Source organism: Pteropus alecto, unplaced genomic scaffold (assembly GCF_000325575.1).
Source record: "Pteropus alecto unplaced genomic scaffold, ASM32557v1 scaffold103, whole genome shotgun sequence".
NCBI lineage: Eukaryota > Metazoa > Chordata > Mammalia > Chiroptera > Pteropodidae > Pteropus > Pteropus alecto.
Genome location: NW_006436288.1, coordinates 10,756,458 through 10,773,365, shown reverse-complemented (window position 1 = coordinate 10,773,365; position 16,908 = coordinate 10,756,458). Strand labels below are relative to the sequence as shown.

Here is a 16,908-nt window from a genome sequence, read left to right as displayed (position 1 = left end):
GTTGTGGGGCAGGGCGAGAGATTTATTGCAGCTTCTCGCTGACATGCGCGTGAGGTGAGGGCGTGTCCATCGTAAGTCCCTCCCCATTAATCTACTCATAGGTTTTTGCTTGGCCTCTCACAAAGTCTCGCGAGTTTTGTCAGGGAAACCGGCAGGGGTGAAGAGACCCAGAAGGGGAGGCCGGGTGGGAGGGCCTTATGCTTAAGGGGCCGTAGCTGGTTTAGCCGGTGCCGTGGTTGGTACTTCGCTGTTGGGGAGGCTTTCAGGTCGCCCAGAACAAACTTCCCAATGAGTCATTGGGAAAATTAGCGGGTAGAAAATCTTAAGGGTCGGAGGTATTATTTTTCCCTTGGCTCCGCCCTCTTCCTCTTCAGCAACCTGGGCGTCTGGCCCACCGAGGGGGAAGGGCGGCTTGGCGGGGCTGTCGAAGAGTGCTTTGAGCACGCGCGAGTCCCAGTGTGTGAGTGTGTGTGTTCGCGCGCACGCGCGCGCTCCTGCATTTAGGAAGCTTGGGAAGAATCGGTGTACTAGGAGATGAGCGGGGAAATCATAGTACCCTGTCTTTGGTACCAGACACTCCTGACTGTGCGCTGACCCTCCCCACCCAGCCAGCAGCCTTTGCCAGAGAGGCTGTGGTCCATAGCCTCTGTTCGTTTTCACTGCAGGACCAGGCACGAAAGTAAGCTAACCTCAATCCTGAGGTCTTCCTTATCCACTCACCTTGTACTTTCCACCCTCGCACCCTCCAACAGAGTGTGTTTAGTTAGATTTTTCAAAGAAAAGTTCTGCATGAAGGGGAAATGCTTTTGAAAGCAAGAGAAGAAAATAGCTGGATCGTAAAAAGTCAGTTCGTTTTGATGAACACTTGCTCTGCTTACCATGTGCTTTTTGAATGTGGTTTGTCTATTCAGTCTATTTTATTAGCGAGAGTTGTTACAAGAAGTTTTAAAAGTTTCTGCTCCCCACCAATGTGATAGTAGCAACTAAGTTTCTGTTCTACATGATAAATTACTGTGATGTTTCAAAAGCTAAGGAGGAAAGTGTGAATTTGGGCTCCTTGTCCTAATACGAAGACCCAATATAGTTATATTCGGAGATGTCTGTTATGCTTTGGTCTTTCCTTTTGCTGTCACTCCTCTTTCCTGTTAATTCTCCCCCGAACCCCTTTTTCAGAAGTCTTGAGACTTTTTGGAGGGAAGCTCAAAACTGGTGACTTTGGTCTGAAGATTTATATGTGATTGATATCAACTAGCAAGGATTATCGAAAGTATATTTGAAGAGTATTTGTCATTTATGTTTGGTATTATGTAAAGGAATCAAGTACAATTTGTAAAAATATTTTCTTATGACTATTTTAAGTTCAAAAAGCAAAAAAATATATGTAGACTGTAATTTTGCCTGTGACTGATAGAGTGACAGCTTAATATGGTGTAGCTCAGCCCTTGAATTGGTAGTTACTTTCTGATCATGACCTCATTAAATCTTGTCCTTTATTGGATGAATTTCTTTGGGTGCTGATTATTCATGTTCCCTATCAAATCTTGAAAAAAAGACATATTAATTAGGAATAATTTAAAATAGTGTTATGTATAAGCCATTTGGCTAATATATTTTATCCCTTACAGGTTAAAAGAAAATGAAGATTTTTTCTGAATCTCATAAAACAGTATTTGTTGTGGATCATTGCCCTTACATGGCAGAATCATGCAGACAGCATGTCGAGTTTGATATGCTGGTGAAGAATAGGACTCAAGGAATTATCCCTTTGGCCCCCATTTCTAAATCATTGTGGACTTGCTCAGTAGAATCTTCTATGGAATATTGTAGAATAATGTATGATATATTTCCTTTCAAAAAGCTGGTGAGTGTGAAGTATGAGCAAATCATGATTTTGGAGATGTACTTAACTGCCTATTACATTATATATATGAATTTGCTGTAGATTGGACTTAGAACTGTTTGTTTACTAACTTTAAAAATGTGATATGTAGAACTCTCCTTTGGGATTAAATGTTATGTGTATTTAATTGGGACCAACAATAACAGCTAATAATTATAGAGCACTTAACATGTGCCAAGCATGTTCCAAAGTGCTTCATATGTATTAACTCCTCTAATTCTCACAAAAATCCTATGAGGTAGCTACTATAATTACTGGGATAATATTTAAAGTATATAATAACCAGAATGGAACAGGCACTGACCATTGATTGTTGCCAGCCTAAGCAGAAGGGAGATGTTGGCTATAAGCAATTTGTTTGACTCTGCTGTTATGTACCATCTGAATATCCGCCTTGTTTATTACTGCCGTGTTGGAGATGCAGAAACTGAGGTTAAAAAGAAACTTAAGCTGAGTCACGTAGATAGTTAGAGGCAGAACCAGAATTTGAACCTAAGGCTGGCTGCTAATACATAGTCCTCATGACTATGTGCTAAACTGTTGCAGGATTTGGCCATATTAGAGAAATGCTCTTAAGAATGCTAAGTGGAAATTGTTTTTACTAATAATAAGCAAAGTTGCGTATTGATAGAAATTTTCAAGTATAAAAATTATCTTCGGGTTTCAGAATCTCAACTGTTTTATTTTGGGAAAGTCATTTGGTTAGCCATAAGTGGGTGATTTGCTTTCTGTCTCATTTTGGAGCGTCCTAGGCTGCGACCTAATCAATTCTTAGACTGGCACAGACAGGGCGATAACAGTAACGCTGAACATAGAGTCTAATAGTATAATATACATTCATATATATTCCAAATTAAAATGTAAGTTTTAGTTCCTCTGCAAATTGTGCATTATATAGGGTAAAAAAATAGATAATGTAGCGATTTATGACACAGGCTTTGGCTCAGATCCTGGCATTATTAGCTATTAGCAGAGTGACCTCAATCATATTACTTAATCTCTCCAAGCCTCAGTTTCCTCCCACGGAAGCGTAACACTTACTTCCTACAATTGTTGTAAGATTTTAATGAGATAACGTAAGTAAAGTGACTAGTAAAATATGTCCCTGTCATATAAGCCTGTGATAGAAGGCTACTTATCAAACTTATTGGGGAAGCAAAACTAGTATTTCATATTATTAGGAAAGATAATGGATTATTTTATATAGTTCAGTGGAAAGAAATATCACACTTCTCCAAAAAGGGAACATAGTCATCATTTGATATATTTCTAATATATCCTTACTGTCATTGTCATCTTACTTGATAGTATTTTTTTGTTGTTTTCATTTTACTTTAAAATTTAGAATAAAGTCCATATCCATTATTTTAGTGTTCAGTACCCTAGGTGATATGGCTACTGCCTACTTTTCTGAGCTTATCTCCTGCCCTTCTGCCTGCTCTAACCTTCACTTGTTTGAAGGTACCCACTTAGAGGCCTCTGCGTTTGCTATTCACTGTACCAGGAATTCTCTACCCCCAGCTCATTCTGTGGCTGGTTTCTTTTGGTCATTTTGAATTCCCCTCAATTGCCACTTCTACAGAGAGTCCTTCTTTGTCTAGCCAACCTTAATTAGCTAACCAACTTCTCTATCTTCACATTTATCACTCTCTGAAATTATCTTGTTCATTTATTTGTTTGTATTCTCCCTGCACTGCTCTCTATCTTAGCACACTCCTGGCTTTCCCCACATTGTGAGTGTCAGAAATGTTTTATTCGTCACTATATTCCCATATACCCAGTGTCAAGAATAGCACCCAGTGCATACTAGGCATTCTGTACCTATAAAATGAATGACTCAATCAACAAATCAATACTAGAGACTGTATTATTTTATTTTAAATTATTTTTACTATTAACTAGTAACAAACTTTACATTTTAAATATGATGTAATTGGGTGGAATTGGAATTGAATACTAATTATTTCTTTGAAATCTATTAGGTGAATTTCATTGTGAGTGACTCTGGAGCACATGTTTTAAATTCTTGGACTCAAGAAGACCAAAATTTGCAGGAGGTATGGTTAGGTTTTGAGCTGTGGCCTTTTTGAAAATTATCAGAGTGTGGTAATACTTTATTAAAAAACGATTGATTTTTTTTTTATCAGTATAGTATTTGCAGTTTTAAAACACCAACTAATACTAAAAGAAAAATAGCTATCCATTCCAGTCTTTCCCCACTTCCTAGAAGCAAACTTTCGACTGCCTCATTTAGTATTTATTTGCATATTTCTAAATAACAATTTTTACTGCCATTTATAGAGTTCTCAGTTTAAACTTTATCATTATTGTTGATGAGGATTTACCTTTTATGTTCCCTTTCACCCATGCCACTATGCCTGCCCTCTTCTTTTCCCTCATTTTCTCAATATTGTTATATCAGAATTTTTGGTTAATTTAAAAATCCATATTTGCTTTATAGTATCTATATATAATAAAGTGTTGTTGACTGTTAAGCCAAGTAATATATATGATTATTTCCTTTCTTTTTTAAAGGTTTTATTGAGATATAGTTGACATACAGTATATATGGTGACATACAGCACTGTAAAAGATATACAGCATAATGATTTGACTGACATATTATTTCCTTGTCCAACTTTTTGTTCCTGGAATTTATCATTTCTCTTTTTTTCTTGATTTGCTTCGTTTTCTGTGTATCTTGCTGCTTTTCCTCATGTCTCTACAAAACTGCACCTTTTTTTTTTTTTTATTATAAACGTATTAGAAATTTAGAGTTTGATTTTTTTTTTCTTTGAAAATCTTTTTGGAGAGCAATTTTCTCTCCAGTTTGAACTGGCTGCTTTCTAGGCCTGGTGCACTGCTGTCATTCTCCTCTCCCAATTTTTCAGATCCCAATTTTTTCCTCTTTGTGTGTGTGTGTGTGTGTGTGTGTGTGTGTGTGTGTGTGTGTGTGTGTGTGTGAGATCTTTTGTTTTCATAGAGTATAACCTCCAGAATTTCTAATTCTTGGGTTGTAGAAATTTAAGATTGGAAATAACTTTTTCTCAAAATTTTGAGGGCATTACTTCACCGTTTTATAACTTCTAATGTTGTTGAGAAGTCCAGTGCCATTCTTCATAATTTCTCTCTGAAATCCTTTAGAATTTTTTTTCCCTATTATGTTCTGAAATTTCTCAACAATGTGCCTTAGTGTTATTCTTTTGTCATTCATGTGCAAGGTCTTATATTCTTCAGGAAAATTTCCCTATATTGTTTCTTTGATAATGTTCTTGTCTCTATGTTCTGTGTCTTTCTGGAGTCCCTGTTAGTGAGATGTTGGACCTCCTGGATTAAATTCCTTATTCTTTTTCTCATTGATCCTTTTATTATTGTTCTGCTTTCTGAGCCTTTTACCTATTTCCTTTTAACTCTTACCTGGAACTTTTTATTTGATTGTATTTTTAATTTCCAAGAACTTTTACTTATGCTTTAATTATGTCCATTTTTGACATATCCTTTTCCTTTATGGGTGTAATTTTTTAATGTGAGAGTATTAATAGTTTATTTGAAGTTTTCTTTTGACTTCTCTATGTTCTCAGAGTTCTTTTCATGTTGAGACTTTTCTTAAATGCAACCTTATTTAAAGGCAAGTTACTAAAGAGCAGATTAGAAGATTTGCTTGTTGAAGAGTAGATATTATTGATGAGGCTTCACTGTGGTTTAATTGTTTTCACTGGGTGATCTCCAGATGTGAGAATGAACAGATCATCTTCCTGGGACTATTCAGGGTTTCCAGAGAAAATCTTGCATTGTTCTGCCTGTATGCTATAAACCTGGTTGCCAGCCTTCTGGGAACCAGGGAAGAGGGAAGATTTTACCATCCAGGCAGGTTTTCACTCAATCTTTGTTTTTGGTCTAGTATTGTGCTATCCGATATAGGAGCCACTAACCATATATAGCAACCATTAGCTATTAAATAGCTACTATTTAAATTTACATAAAATAAAAAATTCAGTTTCTCTTTAGCACTAGCCATGTTTTAACTGTTCAGTAAGCTACATGTGGATGGTGACTACTGTGTTGGACATCACAAATATAGAACATTTCTATCATCACAGGAAGTTCTTTTGGGCAGCACTGGTCTAATATCTTACCCTTATACTCTATTATGCTTTGTGGAATTCATCCTTGGTATCTTTCTGGTTCAGTTCCTCCAAGGAATGCCATCCTGTACCTGGGAAGATCAGGAAAAGGTAGTCACTTACATGGGTAGAGTTTAAGTAAGATTTGGGATTCAAGTTGCTCCTTATACTGACTTTAAGCCATTCATTGTTTTAAATATCTTGCCTTACCCCTGCTCTGTGTGGTACTTGATGTCTCCAGTTCCTGAACTTCTGGATTTTGAAGGTCATGTCATATTGTCTTTTTTCCTCTGTAAGCATTTAGATTTCAGCTTATTCAGTCATATAAAGTCCATTACTGTTTCTGTATACATTTTGATATTCTTGTTGACATATCTTACATCTTGTTGTCTCTTCCATTCTCTTTATCTTTGTGAGTTTGTTTGTTTTCTTCCCCCCTTTGGTTTATGCTTTTTGAAATTAAATTCCTTTACTACAGTTTTAGTGCAGTTTTAGGAGGGAGCAGAAATAAACCCACGCTCAATCTAAGTTTATGCTTTTTAAACATTATTTCTCTAAGGATATTGAGTTTGTGGTTGATTACATTCTTTATTATTGTTTAATTGGATAGAAGACATCAGTCTACTGGGTTCTTCACTGATGAATATGAACATGAAGGACAGGCAATAGTGAAATATTTGAATACATTGTTTTAATTATTTCATGTTAAAATTTTTCTGTTAATGGATGTACTTCAATGGAAATAATCTCATCCAAATGTGTTTTAAGTGGAACACTTTTAAAGAAAGTGTGTTTATCACAGTTGTTGGTCTTAAAATGTTGTGATTAATATTATAATATGTAAACACATCTAACCTTTCATTCTTTTGAGGTAACTCACTCAAGGGGTAGGTTTTTATTGGCTTGGCTTTGCATTTATATCATTCTAGAATAGTCTTTATTCTTTCATTACTTGAAAAAAATAATATTAAGGATTTCATTCATTCTCCCTGAATTGTCTTTTTGAAATGGTGTGTATTCTGCCTTACTTCTTTTAAGAGGTATTGTGAAAAGCTTGAAGTCTCTCTAGTATGTGAATAAAAATAAGTACAAATTTGTACAGATTTTCCTTACTTCACCTCTGCAATGCAGTAAAAGATATGCATTTGATAATGGTAGGTATACTGATAAGAGAATTACTACTTGCCTCTGCTTTCTGAATTCATCAGAAGGTGAATACACATTATATCACATTCATTGCTTTTAAATTACAGAGTGGAAACTCCAGTTGTGAAGGCAACTACATAGCAAATCACTGGTGTTTCAGATGATATAAAGTAGTTAACATTTTATATATTAATTATATATAATCTTGTCTATGTTAACAGGTTATTCATACACACCTTTCTCTAGCTATTGTGAATAATCATGAGTAACAAGTGAAGTAGATTGTAGACTGTTCGATTTGGAAGGATTGTCTGCATCTTTTGCTTTGACTCTTTCATGTGCAGGTGAAGGGACTAAAGCCCATAGGAGCCAGAAGTTGTTTGACTTATACCTGGCTCCAGGGCTCTTTCTGGTATAGCACCAAATTCTATCCTATACATCTTAAATTTTATTACAAAAAATTTGTCAGAATTCAGAAGTTTTGGTCTGGTTTTTGTTGCCTAGATTATAGTTTGGAAATGTCACACTATATAGGACAAGTTTTATTACTATTTTCACTTTCTGATTAGAAAAAGGGCCAGGAGAGATTGACCACATTCACCCAGTATTAAAAGGCGGAGCCAGAATTTCAATTCATTTCTGCTTTTAAAAGTTAAGCTTTCTTCTGCTACTTTCCCCAGGACCACAACGCCCCTTCCCTAAAAAGCTACTTTTAAATAAGCTACTCCTATGTACCAGGGGCTTTATGTAGTATTTTTAAATACGCTGTATTTTTTCTTTCTTTTTTGATTACTTTTTATGAATAGATAATACCTATGAAGTTTTAAAATAAAATTTAAATATATACATATATGTGTGCATATGTACACATATATATGTGTGTGTGCATGTGTAACCAAAAGGTAAACCTTGACAAGTTTCCCACTCATCCCCTGTCTCGGTTAGTGGTATGCTAGAGCCAGCTCATACCAGTGTGTGTGAGTCTACCCACTTCATATTCAGTGAAACTTGAAGTTGATTATGGTCGGAATATTTAACCATAGATATTGGCAAACACTACAAATTAGGGCTTTTTTTTTTTCTTTGGAGAGCTGGTTTACCAGCATATCACTCTTTATTCCTACCACTATTAGTTTTTCTTTTTAGAGCGTCTTTATGCACATACAAAGCAAAGTTTTCCTATTTTGTTCTTTTTCAAGATTATTTTTGCTATTCTGGGTCCCTTGCAATTCCATATGAATCTTGGGATCAGCTTGTTAATTTCTACAGAGAATCTGCTGGATTCTGACAGGGATTTTGTTAATCTCTACTTCAGTTTGGGTAATTGCCATTTTAACAATGTTAAGTGTTCCATTCCTTGGACATGGGATGTTTTCTATTCATTTAGATCTTTAATTTCTTTTAAAATGTTTTGTAGTCCTCAGAGTATAAGATTTGTACTTCTTTTATTAATTTATTCCTAAATAGTTTATTTTTGGTGCTATTATAAATAGAATTGTTTTCTTAATTTCATTATTGGGTGGTTCATTGCAAGTGTATAACAGCACAAATTTTTTTGTGTGTATGTATAATATATCCTGCAACCTTGCTGAACTTGCTTATTATTTTTAATAGTTTTTTAGTGGATTTTTAAAGATTTTCTACAGATAGGATCATATCATCTGCAACATAAAGATAGTTTTACTTCTTCCTTTCCAATGTGGATTCCTTTTATTTTTCTTTCCTTATTCCCCTGTGTAGAACCTCTAGCACAGTGTTGAATAGAGTTGTGAGAGTAGACATCTTTGTTTCTGATCTTAGGCAAAACATATCCAGTCTTCACCATTAAGCATGATGTTATCTGTAGGTGTTTTGTAGATGCTTTTTATCTACTTGAAGTTTCCTAGTTTGTTGAGTGTTTTTATCATGAAAAGGCTTTGGATTTTGTCGAATGCTTTTTCTTTTTATTTTTTTTTGCAGATGATCATGTGATTTAAAATTTTTTTTTCTATTGATACAATATATACATAATTGAATTTCACGTGTTGAATCAACTTTGCATTCCTTGGATAAGCCCTACTTAGTCATGGTTTTTAATTGTTTTCATGTATTGCTGGATTCGGTTTGCCAGTACTTTGTTGAGGAAATTTGTGTCCATATTTATAAGATATACTGGTTTATAGTTTTCTTTTCTGGTGTTGTCTTTGTCTGACTTGTATTTACTTTTATCAACATAGTTGTTTTCCCTTTTACTTAGCTAATGGCAGCATTAGCTGCTGTTGGCCCTCCTAATCCACGGGCAGATCCAGAATGCTGCAGTATTCTGCATGGTCTCGTTGCAGCAGTGGAAACCCTCTGTAAAATTACAGAATACCAACATGAGGCCCGTACTCTACTAATGGAGAATGCAGAACGTGTTGGAAATAGAGGACGAATAATTTGCATTACTAATGCAAAAAGGTGAGACGTTAATCATGGTAATTCTTTCACAGAAGGAATTTTAATGTCTTGTTGCAGCTTTATTTAAAGGGCAACATGTTAGCATTTAAGTATATCACAAGTGGCCTTTATAATATTGAAGCTGTGTTTGTCCATTTCTAACATAAAGACTCATCTCAGTGAAAACTGCTTAGATTGTCATCATGCCAGTTAATTTGACTTTTTTTTCTCACTAGTTTTTCAGCTGGTTGTTTGGTATTGTGAATGAACACACTAGAGACAGTCCTTATTGAAGTAATTTTAAATGCCTATGACAAGATACTACAGCTAAGTAGTGTTTAATTTTATTTCTCACTGGTTATTCCTTTAAGTTTGTTATATCTTTTTTATTCCATTAGTGATAGTCATGTGCGAATGCTTGAGGACTGTGTCCAGGAAACGATTCACGAGCATAACAAGCTTGCTGCAAATTCAGATCAGTGAGTATAATCCATAAATGAAATAAATATTTCATTTTATAGTCATATGTATTTTATTATAATTATTCCAATAATTTTAATAATAATTGATTGAATTTTCTTGAATTCTCTACTGGTTTTACAAATTAGTCAGAAAATATATGTTTGATCAGACGCTTTTTTCCCCATTTTCTCTCTTACTTTAAAATTTTACTTTTTTTCCATAGGAAAGGTGATTAGAAAAATAATATTATATAAATTTATAATGCATATTTGTTTTGATGGCTTACTCTCATACTCTGTTTCAAATTTGTAAAATGAGTAAATTATTGGTGGCATTATTCGGTATGTACCAAATCAAAATATAACAACTAATTGCATTATATAAATTTTTTAAAAAGAAAAAAACTTAAAGATATGCTTTGGATAGTTGCAATATGGAGTCTATATTAGATTGAGCTATTATTAATTTTCTTAACTGAACTACTGGTATTGTTAATGAGTAGGATTATTTTCACTAGGAGAAGTATGCTGAGGTATTTAGGAATGAAGTGTCATTTCTTCTACAACTTATTCTCAGGTGGCTTAGGAAGAAAACGTGTATCTATTTAGATATGTATAGAGGAAACAAATAGAGCTAACGTTTAGTGAATCTAAGTTAAGGATATGTGGGTATTCATTGAATAGTACTTTTCTTTCAACTGTTCTGTAGGTTTGGAAATTTCAAAATAAAAAGTTGAGGGAAACTTTAGCGTTACAAATCCTGTATTCTTGGAAATAACCAATTATAGGTAATAGTATTGCCTGATTAGTAAAACATTAGTAAAAGATAAAATAATATGTAAAGGTAAAAATCAACACAATATGTTGATTTACTGTGCGGCAGTTATCTATTGAAAATTATACCTAATTATAAGAATTTTCCCTTTATTTTATCCTGCAAACACACAGAAAATTATCATTTTGCATTTGAATTTAATATAAATTATTCATTAAATGTTTGTACAAATACAACAATTTACAGTTTTTCTAAATATTTAGCTTTTGTGTTAACACTAGTATCAGATTATAGAGATACACTGTTTTAATATATTAAACTCTCAGTGGTTTACCTGCTTAGACTCTTTATGTAGTATGTATTTTTATATTCTAAGTGAAAAGTTTCTCTTTAAGCCTTATGCAGATTCAGAAGTGTGAGCTGGTCTTGATTCATACCTACCCAGTGGGTGAAGACAGCCTTGTATCTGATCGTCCTAAAAAGGAGGTAAGTGCAGAAGTAATAGAAGAAAAGATCATTGTTCATTATTAATAATAAATGCTGAGAATACTTAGCATTATAATGACACATGGCCAACATTTTCTGCCAAGAAGATATTTAGAGTTTTCAAAGCAACCTGTATAGCAAAATACCTGGGTTGGTTTTTTATGTTATAATTGTAGATTTTTAAAGCGTTTTCCGTTTTGCTTGCCTGTTGATGTTAATTAAATATGTTGCAAAACCATACACAGTTTGTATTGTTCCTAAATTTCAATTATTATAATAGATTTCAGTTGCTTTAATGACTTTTTATTCAGTAAAAATATTTTTTTCCTTATTAGAAAAGCATTACGCTAACAAAAATACACTCCAATAACAAATTAATTTTACCCATTCAGTTGGGGAAGAACCTTGGTTTTACTTTTTAAATAAAGATGAACAATTTTAAAGGAAAGATAAGTCTGTTGATTGTTAAAAAGATTTGCATCGCATAGTATTCTCTGTCAATGGTCTCTTTAGAAATACAGATATATGTATTTAAATAATTAAATGTGTGCATTCTTATGTTCTGGTTTTTCATTTAGCCTTATTTAACATAATCGTGAAGTATTACCTTAGTCTATGAATGTTTTATAGTTAAATGATGTTTTTAGGTCGTTAGTGTTACTGTGTTTTTAGGTGGTTTCCAATGTAAACCCCCCTTTTACTAACTTTTCTGCCTCTTGATAATGTGGCAATATGTTGACTTTACTTTGTGATAACTAAAAATAAAATTTGTTTACAATAAATATTGTTACCCTAGAATTATTAAAATTTTGTGTTACTTTGTTATAAGTAACTTTTGGCTGCCTTATCACATTTATTAGTAATAAAATGTGTTTGTGATGATTTCCTCATTTTAAATAGTTTTATCTTCAGGGGTTTGTCCTTTCCACAAAATGAATTATTTTTTCCTATGATACTTTGGGCCACTTCAAATCCATTTTGTGTATAAATAAATAGAATTAAAATTATAAATTAAAATGTATATTTAAATCAAAGACTGTTTTACTCTAAGTTTCACGAGGACAGGGACTTTGCCTGTTTACTGCTGTATCCTCCAATAGCTCACACAGTTTCTGGCACATAATGTAAATTCTACTTAATAGCTACCTATCTGTTGAATGAAAGTATAAACATTTATTGCTAAAACAATGATCATGGTTAATTTATGGACCTTTTTATTTTTCCAAGTTTTAAAAAGTAAAACTTAATTTTTATGGGTTGAAGTAAAATAGTTAGCACTTGGTTACAATGTAGTAATGTTTTGTGGGTTTTTTTTTCATACCTTTCTGTAGTTGTCCCCAGTTTTAACCAGTGAAGTTCATAGTGTTCGTGCAGGACGGCATCTTGCTACCAAATTAAATATTTTAGTACAGCAACATTTTGACTTGGCTTCAACTACTATTACAAATATCCCAATGAAGGTAAACAGTTCTTTTTTCTTGCTATTTCGAAAGCTTTGTTTTGCTTTTTAAATATTTGTTTGACATGTATTATTTATTTTAATTGAACCTTAATTTTTTCTCCCCATATCATGTTTTCTGTTTTGCTAGCCCACATTCAGTGTCTTTGACCAGGTCAGTAAATACTGAAAAGCAACAAGAAAGGATCACAGAACAAAATGCTATATTTTTCTTTGCAATAAGAAGTCTATCAGCTTTTTTGTTTTTAACTATATTCTCATTTTCATCAAAATATGATCTCTCTCTTAAATGATTACTTTTTCTGTGATTCTTTTTCTGACAGTTGTGTTATTAGATTTTACTTATATTGTGTATTCTAGTGGATCTTTTATTTTCTGTATTTTTATTTTTTCCCACCCAGTGTAAAGGTATTCGTAACTAATAAGTCTGACTAGGGAAAAATAGCTCATAGTTTTCAATAAGTTTATTACCCTAGCTGAGAAACCAAGAATGTGAGTCCTATGATTTTATTAATGGATTTTCTTAGGAACCTATTGTTACCTGTTCCTTTTCATCATATTATCATTAAGTTCTCTAGGACCAGCACACTGCCTGGCCTATAGTAAACTTTAAATGAATTTTTACTAAGTGGAGTTGATTTTAATTTTATTATGTTTACAAATAAAGTAACCAGTATATCTAAAAATGCTTGTAAGCTTACTTATAAGTTCCAGTTTCATTGTTTTTCCACCATATGATGAACACTAAATTGCATGAGAAATATTTCATTAGTAATTTCCTCCTTATACGATTGGCTGGCTCTTTAATAGAAATTGTAGCTTTACCCAGTAGAATGGTTTGGATGCAGAAGCAATCAACAAGTAGAGTAGCATAATAGATGCTCTTTAATATATAATTTCATGAATTATAAGAAAAATACTCTGAGGGTGACAGTACCTTGCTCTTAAAATTATATTCGTGTGCTACTGGTGTGACTTCAATCTCTGTCTTTTTCTTGTAAGTAAATAATATTGAAGTTTCTGTTTACTATTTAGTGAAAACAAGTTATTAAACTTGTTTATTAGTCTGTATTTGCTATTTTATGTAATTGGTGTTTGCTGATTTACTGTAGGTATTTAAAGATGCTATTTCCTTTCAATTTATATAAACTATTTCAGTTACATTATATTTGTATACAGACATTTTGTGTATATTTGTGCAAGACGATGCATTCAGAGTAAAAATATTTCTAAAATTTCTGGATTAATCATCTATGTTAATTCTGACATACTGTAAGAAAAATCATTAACTACTGTATTACTTATATATACCCACTGGTTTTTTGATAGAGTTCATATTGCAGTGGAAAACTGTTGCATCTTTAAATAGATTAATTACTGAGCAAACTATTATTGTAGCTAATTTTTGTTGGGTGTATTTGATCTCATTTTAAGCAAAGAGAAAAATGAATAGTTAATAAATAACTTCATTATTTCGAAAACAAAAACCAAGTCATTTTAAATTTTGCTTTAAGGAAGAACAACATGCTAACACATCTGCCAATTATGATGTAGAACTACTTCATCACAAAGATGCACATGTAGATTTCCTGAAAAGTGGTGAGTAAGAGATATTGGAAAGTCTTAATTTGTAAGATCTAACATATGAGAGAATACTAAGCTTTGAGAAGTTCTTTAGTAAACAAACCTGATTGGCTTTAGTTTACTCCTATCCAAACTTGTCTGACAATGTCACCAATTAGTGGCCATTTACTTTGTGAAAGACTAAGCTAATGGAACAATATTGAGAAAGAGAGCCATTACAGGCATATCATAGTTTCTTTTGTAGGCATACCACCTTGGGAAGGGAAAAGAACAGAATGATAGACTTATAGCTTATCTGGGTAAAAATCAGTTGTTTTGAAATTTAGTGTTATTTTTTCCTTTAAAAAGTATTTGAAACAGTAGGTCTCTTTTCCAAAGCTGTGATTTCTGCAACTGTATCAGCATAATTTAGAATAGACAATTTTAGAGGTAGGAAATAAGAGCTTTAGCTAAAGCTTTGCCACCAGTTAGCAAGTCCCATGTATTTTTAGACTTCAGTTTGTATACTTATACGTTAAAAGTGCTGGATTAGATGAACTGTAATGTTCCATTCATTTCTGAAATTCAATGAAATTGCCTTTAAGATTTGACATTTTGTTAAAGCATTTAGGATGTTTTCTATGTAAATTGATGCTATCAGAGAATTAAATGGTTAACTTTCATCATCTTGTATATATTTTTTCTGAAGTTAGTACCATGACCCAATCATAACATTGGTTACATGTATAAGGAATCTTGCAATGAGCATAACATAAATTTCTAACAGGAATAAAACTATTAAGGCAAATGCATATAGAATGTTTAGCAAAGGAACGTAAAGAACTTGTTTTTGAAAATATAATATGTGGAAATTACTAAGAACCTGTGAGGTAACATCAGTTTTTTAATTATTTATTTTTAAAACTTAGAAAAATGGTAAAAATCTTCTTTGAACACAACATATTTCTCTAAAATAGTTGATTGACCTGTAGTTCTATGTATTGCACATGGACACCACGTGCAAATGCTGTGGTAGCGATAGGAACACAGTGCTGTGGGATCACAAGGTTGTTGCATGTGATTATGCCTCTCTGAGTTATGCAAGCTTTATAGAATAGGTGACATTAGAGCTGGATTTTGATGAATAGGTTTACACTTTAGCCTAGATATCTTCTCTGAGCTCCAGATCTATACAGATGGTTCCCAACTTACAATGATTTGACTCATATTTTTGATTTTTCAAATTCATGATTGTGTGAAAGCATTATGCATTCAGTAGAAACCATACTTCAAATTTTGAATTTTGATCTTTTCTCAGGCTAGAGATATGCACTACAATAGTCTCTTATGACGCTGGGCGGTGGCAGCAAGTCACAGCTCCCAGTCAGGCACATGATCACAAGAGTTAAAAAACAATGCATTACAGTGTACTGGGCTGCCCACGGTTTGGGGATATTGCGTTCTGCATATGTTTAAAGTAGGCTGGGCTAAGCTACGATGTTCAGTAGGTTAGGTGTATTAAGTGCATTTTTGCCTCATGATCCATCCTAAGTCGAGGAGCATCTGTATATTACTGCCTAATTATAGTAAGTCCTCATTTAATGTTGTTGATAGGTTCTGTGACTTTAAATGAAACAATGTCTAACAAATCAGTTTTACCTTTGGCTAGTTGATATAAATAAGAGTTAAAGTCCTGTGCCATCTCATCAGTGTTATAAAGAAATGACATTGAATGAAACATGTTATTCAGAGGCCTGTTGTATATCTCTGAGATGACTCTTAGCCTCCTAAAACTCAGCATACCCAAAACAACTTATGAGCTTTGCCCCCGACCTGGTTTTCTAATGTTCAGTGAATGACCCTATTATCTATCCAGTTAGTTATATAAGTCAGAAACCTCAAAGTCATCTTTGAGACATCTGTCATTCTTTATATCTAATCATCACATTTTTTATGTTATCTACCATCTCAAATACTTCTATATCTGCATCTCTACTACCTTTACCATCTCCCTAATCCAGCCTATTTTTTCACACCTAGTATCCCATAGTAGACTCCTAAATGGTTGTTTGTCTACTCTTGACCTGCCAACTAGAATAACTTTCAGAATGCTAATCATGACATATTCTCCTTATCTTAAAACCTTCTACTACTTTTCTGTTGCCCTTACAAGGCTCTGCACTGTCTGGCCCCTCTTCCTCTCCATTCTCATCTCACAGCATAACTCCTCTCCTCCATGTGTTTCAGCCACACAGACCTGAAACTCTTCATGCTCCCTCTGGCTACAGCATCTTAGCATCTGCTGTTGTCCTTGCCCAAATATTCTTTCCTTTTCTTTAGTTAATTTCTGTTTATCCTTTTAGAACTAAAACTAGTTTTCACTTCTTAAAGAAGCCTTCCCTGATGTCTCAGCATAGGTCAGATCTCTTTGTATAGATGCTCGTAGCACTATATACATCTCCTTCAAAGCTTTGTCATCTTCAGTTTTTAATTTATTCATTATTATTTTATTAACATCTGCCTACTGTAGACTGCATCAAGGCAAAAAATGCTCACTGTTTTTTATATATATATAT

At 33.4% G+C, this 16,908-nt stretch overlaps 1 protein-coding gene across 2 annotated transcripts in view; it reads left to right on the top strand.

The window, feature by feature from the left end:
- The first annotated feature begins 131 nt into the window (after nt 1-131).
- INTS13 (integrator complex subunit 13) overlaps nt 132-16,908 on the top strand; it is a 28,563-nt gene continuing 11,786 nt past the window's right edge. Inside the window, exons 1-8 of one of the 2 annotated variants that reach the window (XM_006912699.1) lie at nt 132-679; nt 1,626-1,861; nt 3,883-3,957; nt 9,407-9,609; nt 9,987-10,067; nt 11,220-11,310; nt 12,642-12,770; nt 14,284-14,368. In XM_006912699.1, coding sequence (XP_006912761.1) covers nt 1,637-1,861; nt 3,883-3,957; nt 9,407-9,609; nt 9,987-10,067; nt 11,220-11,310; nt 12,642-12,770; nt 14,284-14,368 — 889 coding nt within the window. In that variant the 5' untranslated portion in view covers nt 132-679; nt 1,626-1,636. The remainder of the gene's footprint in view (nt 680-1,625; nt 1,862-3,882; nt 3,958-9,406; nt 9,610-9,986; nt 10,068-11,219; nt 11,311-12,641; nt 12,771-14,283; nt 14,369-16,908) is intronic. The other variant, XM_015590084.2, reaches the window with a different exon arrangement.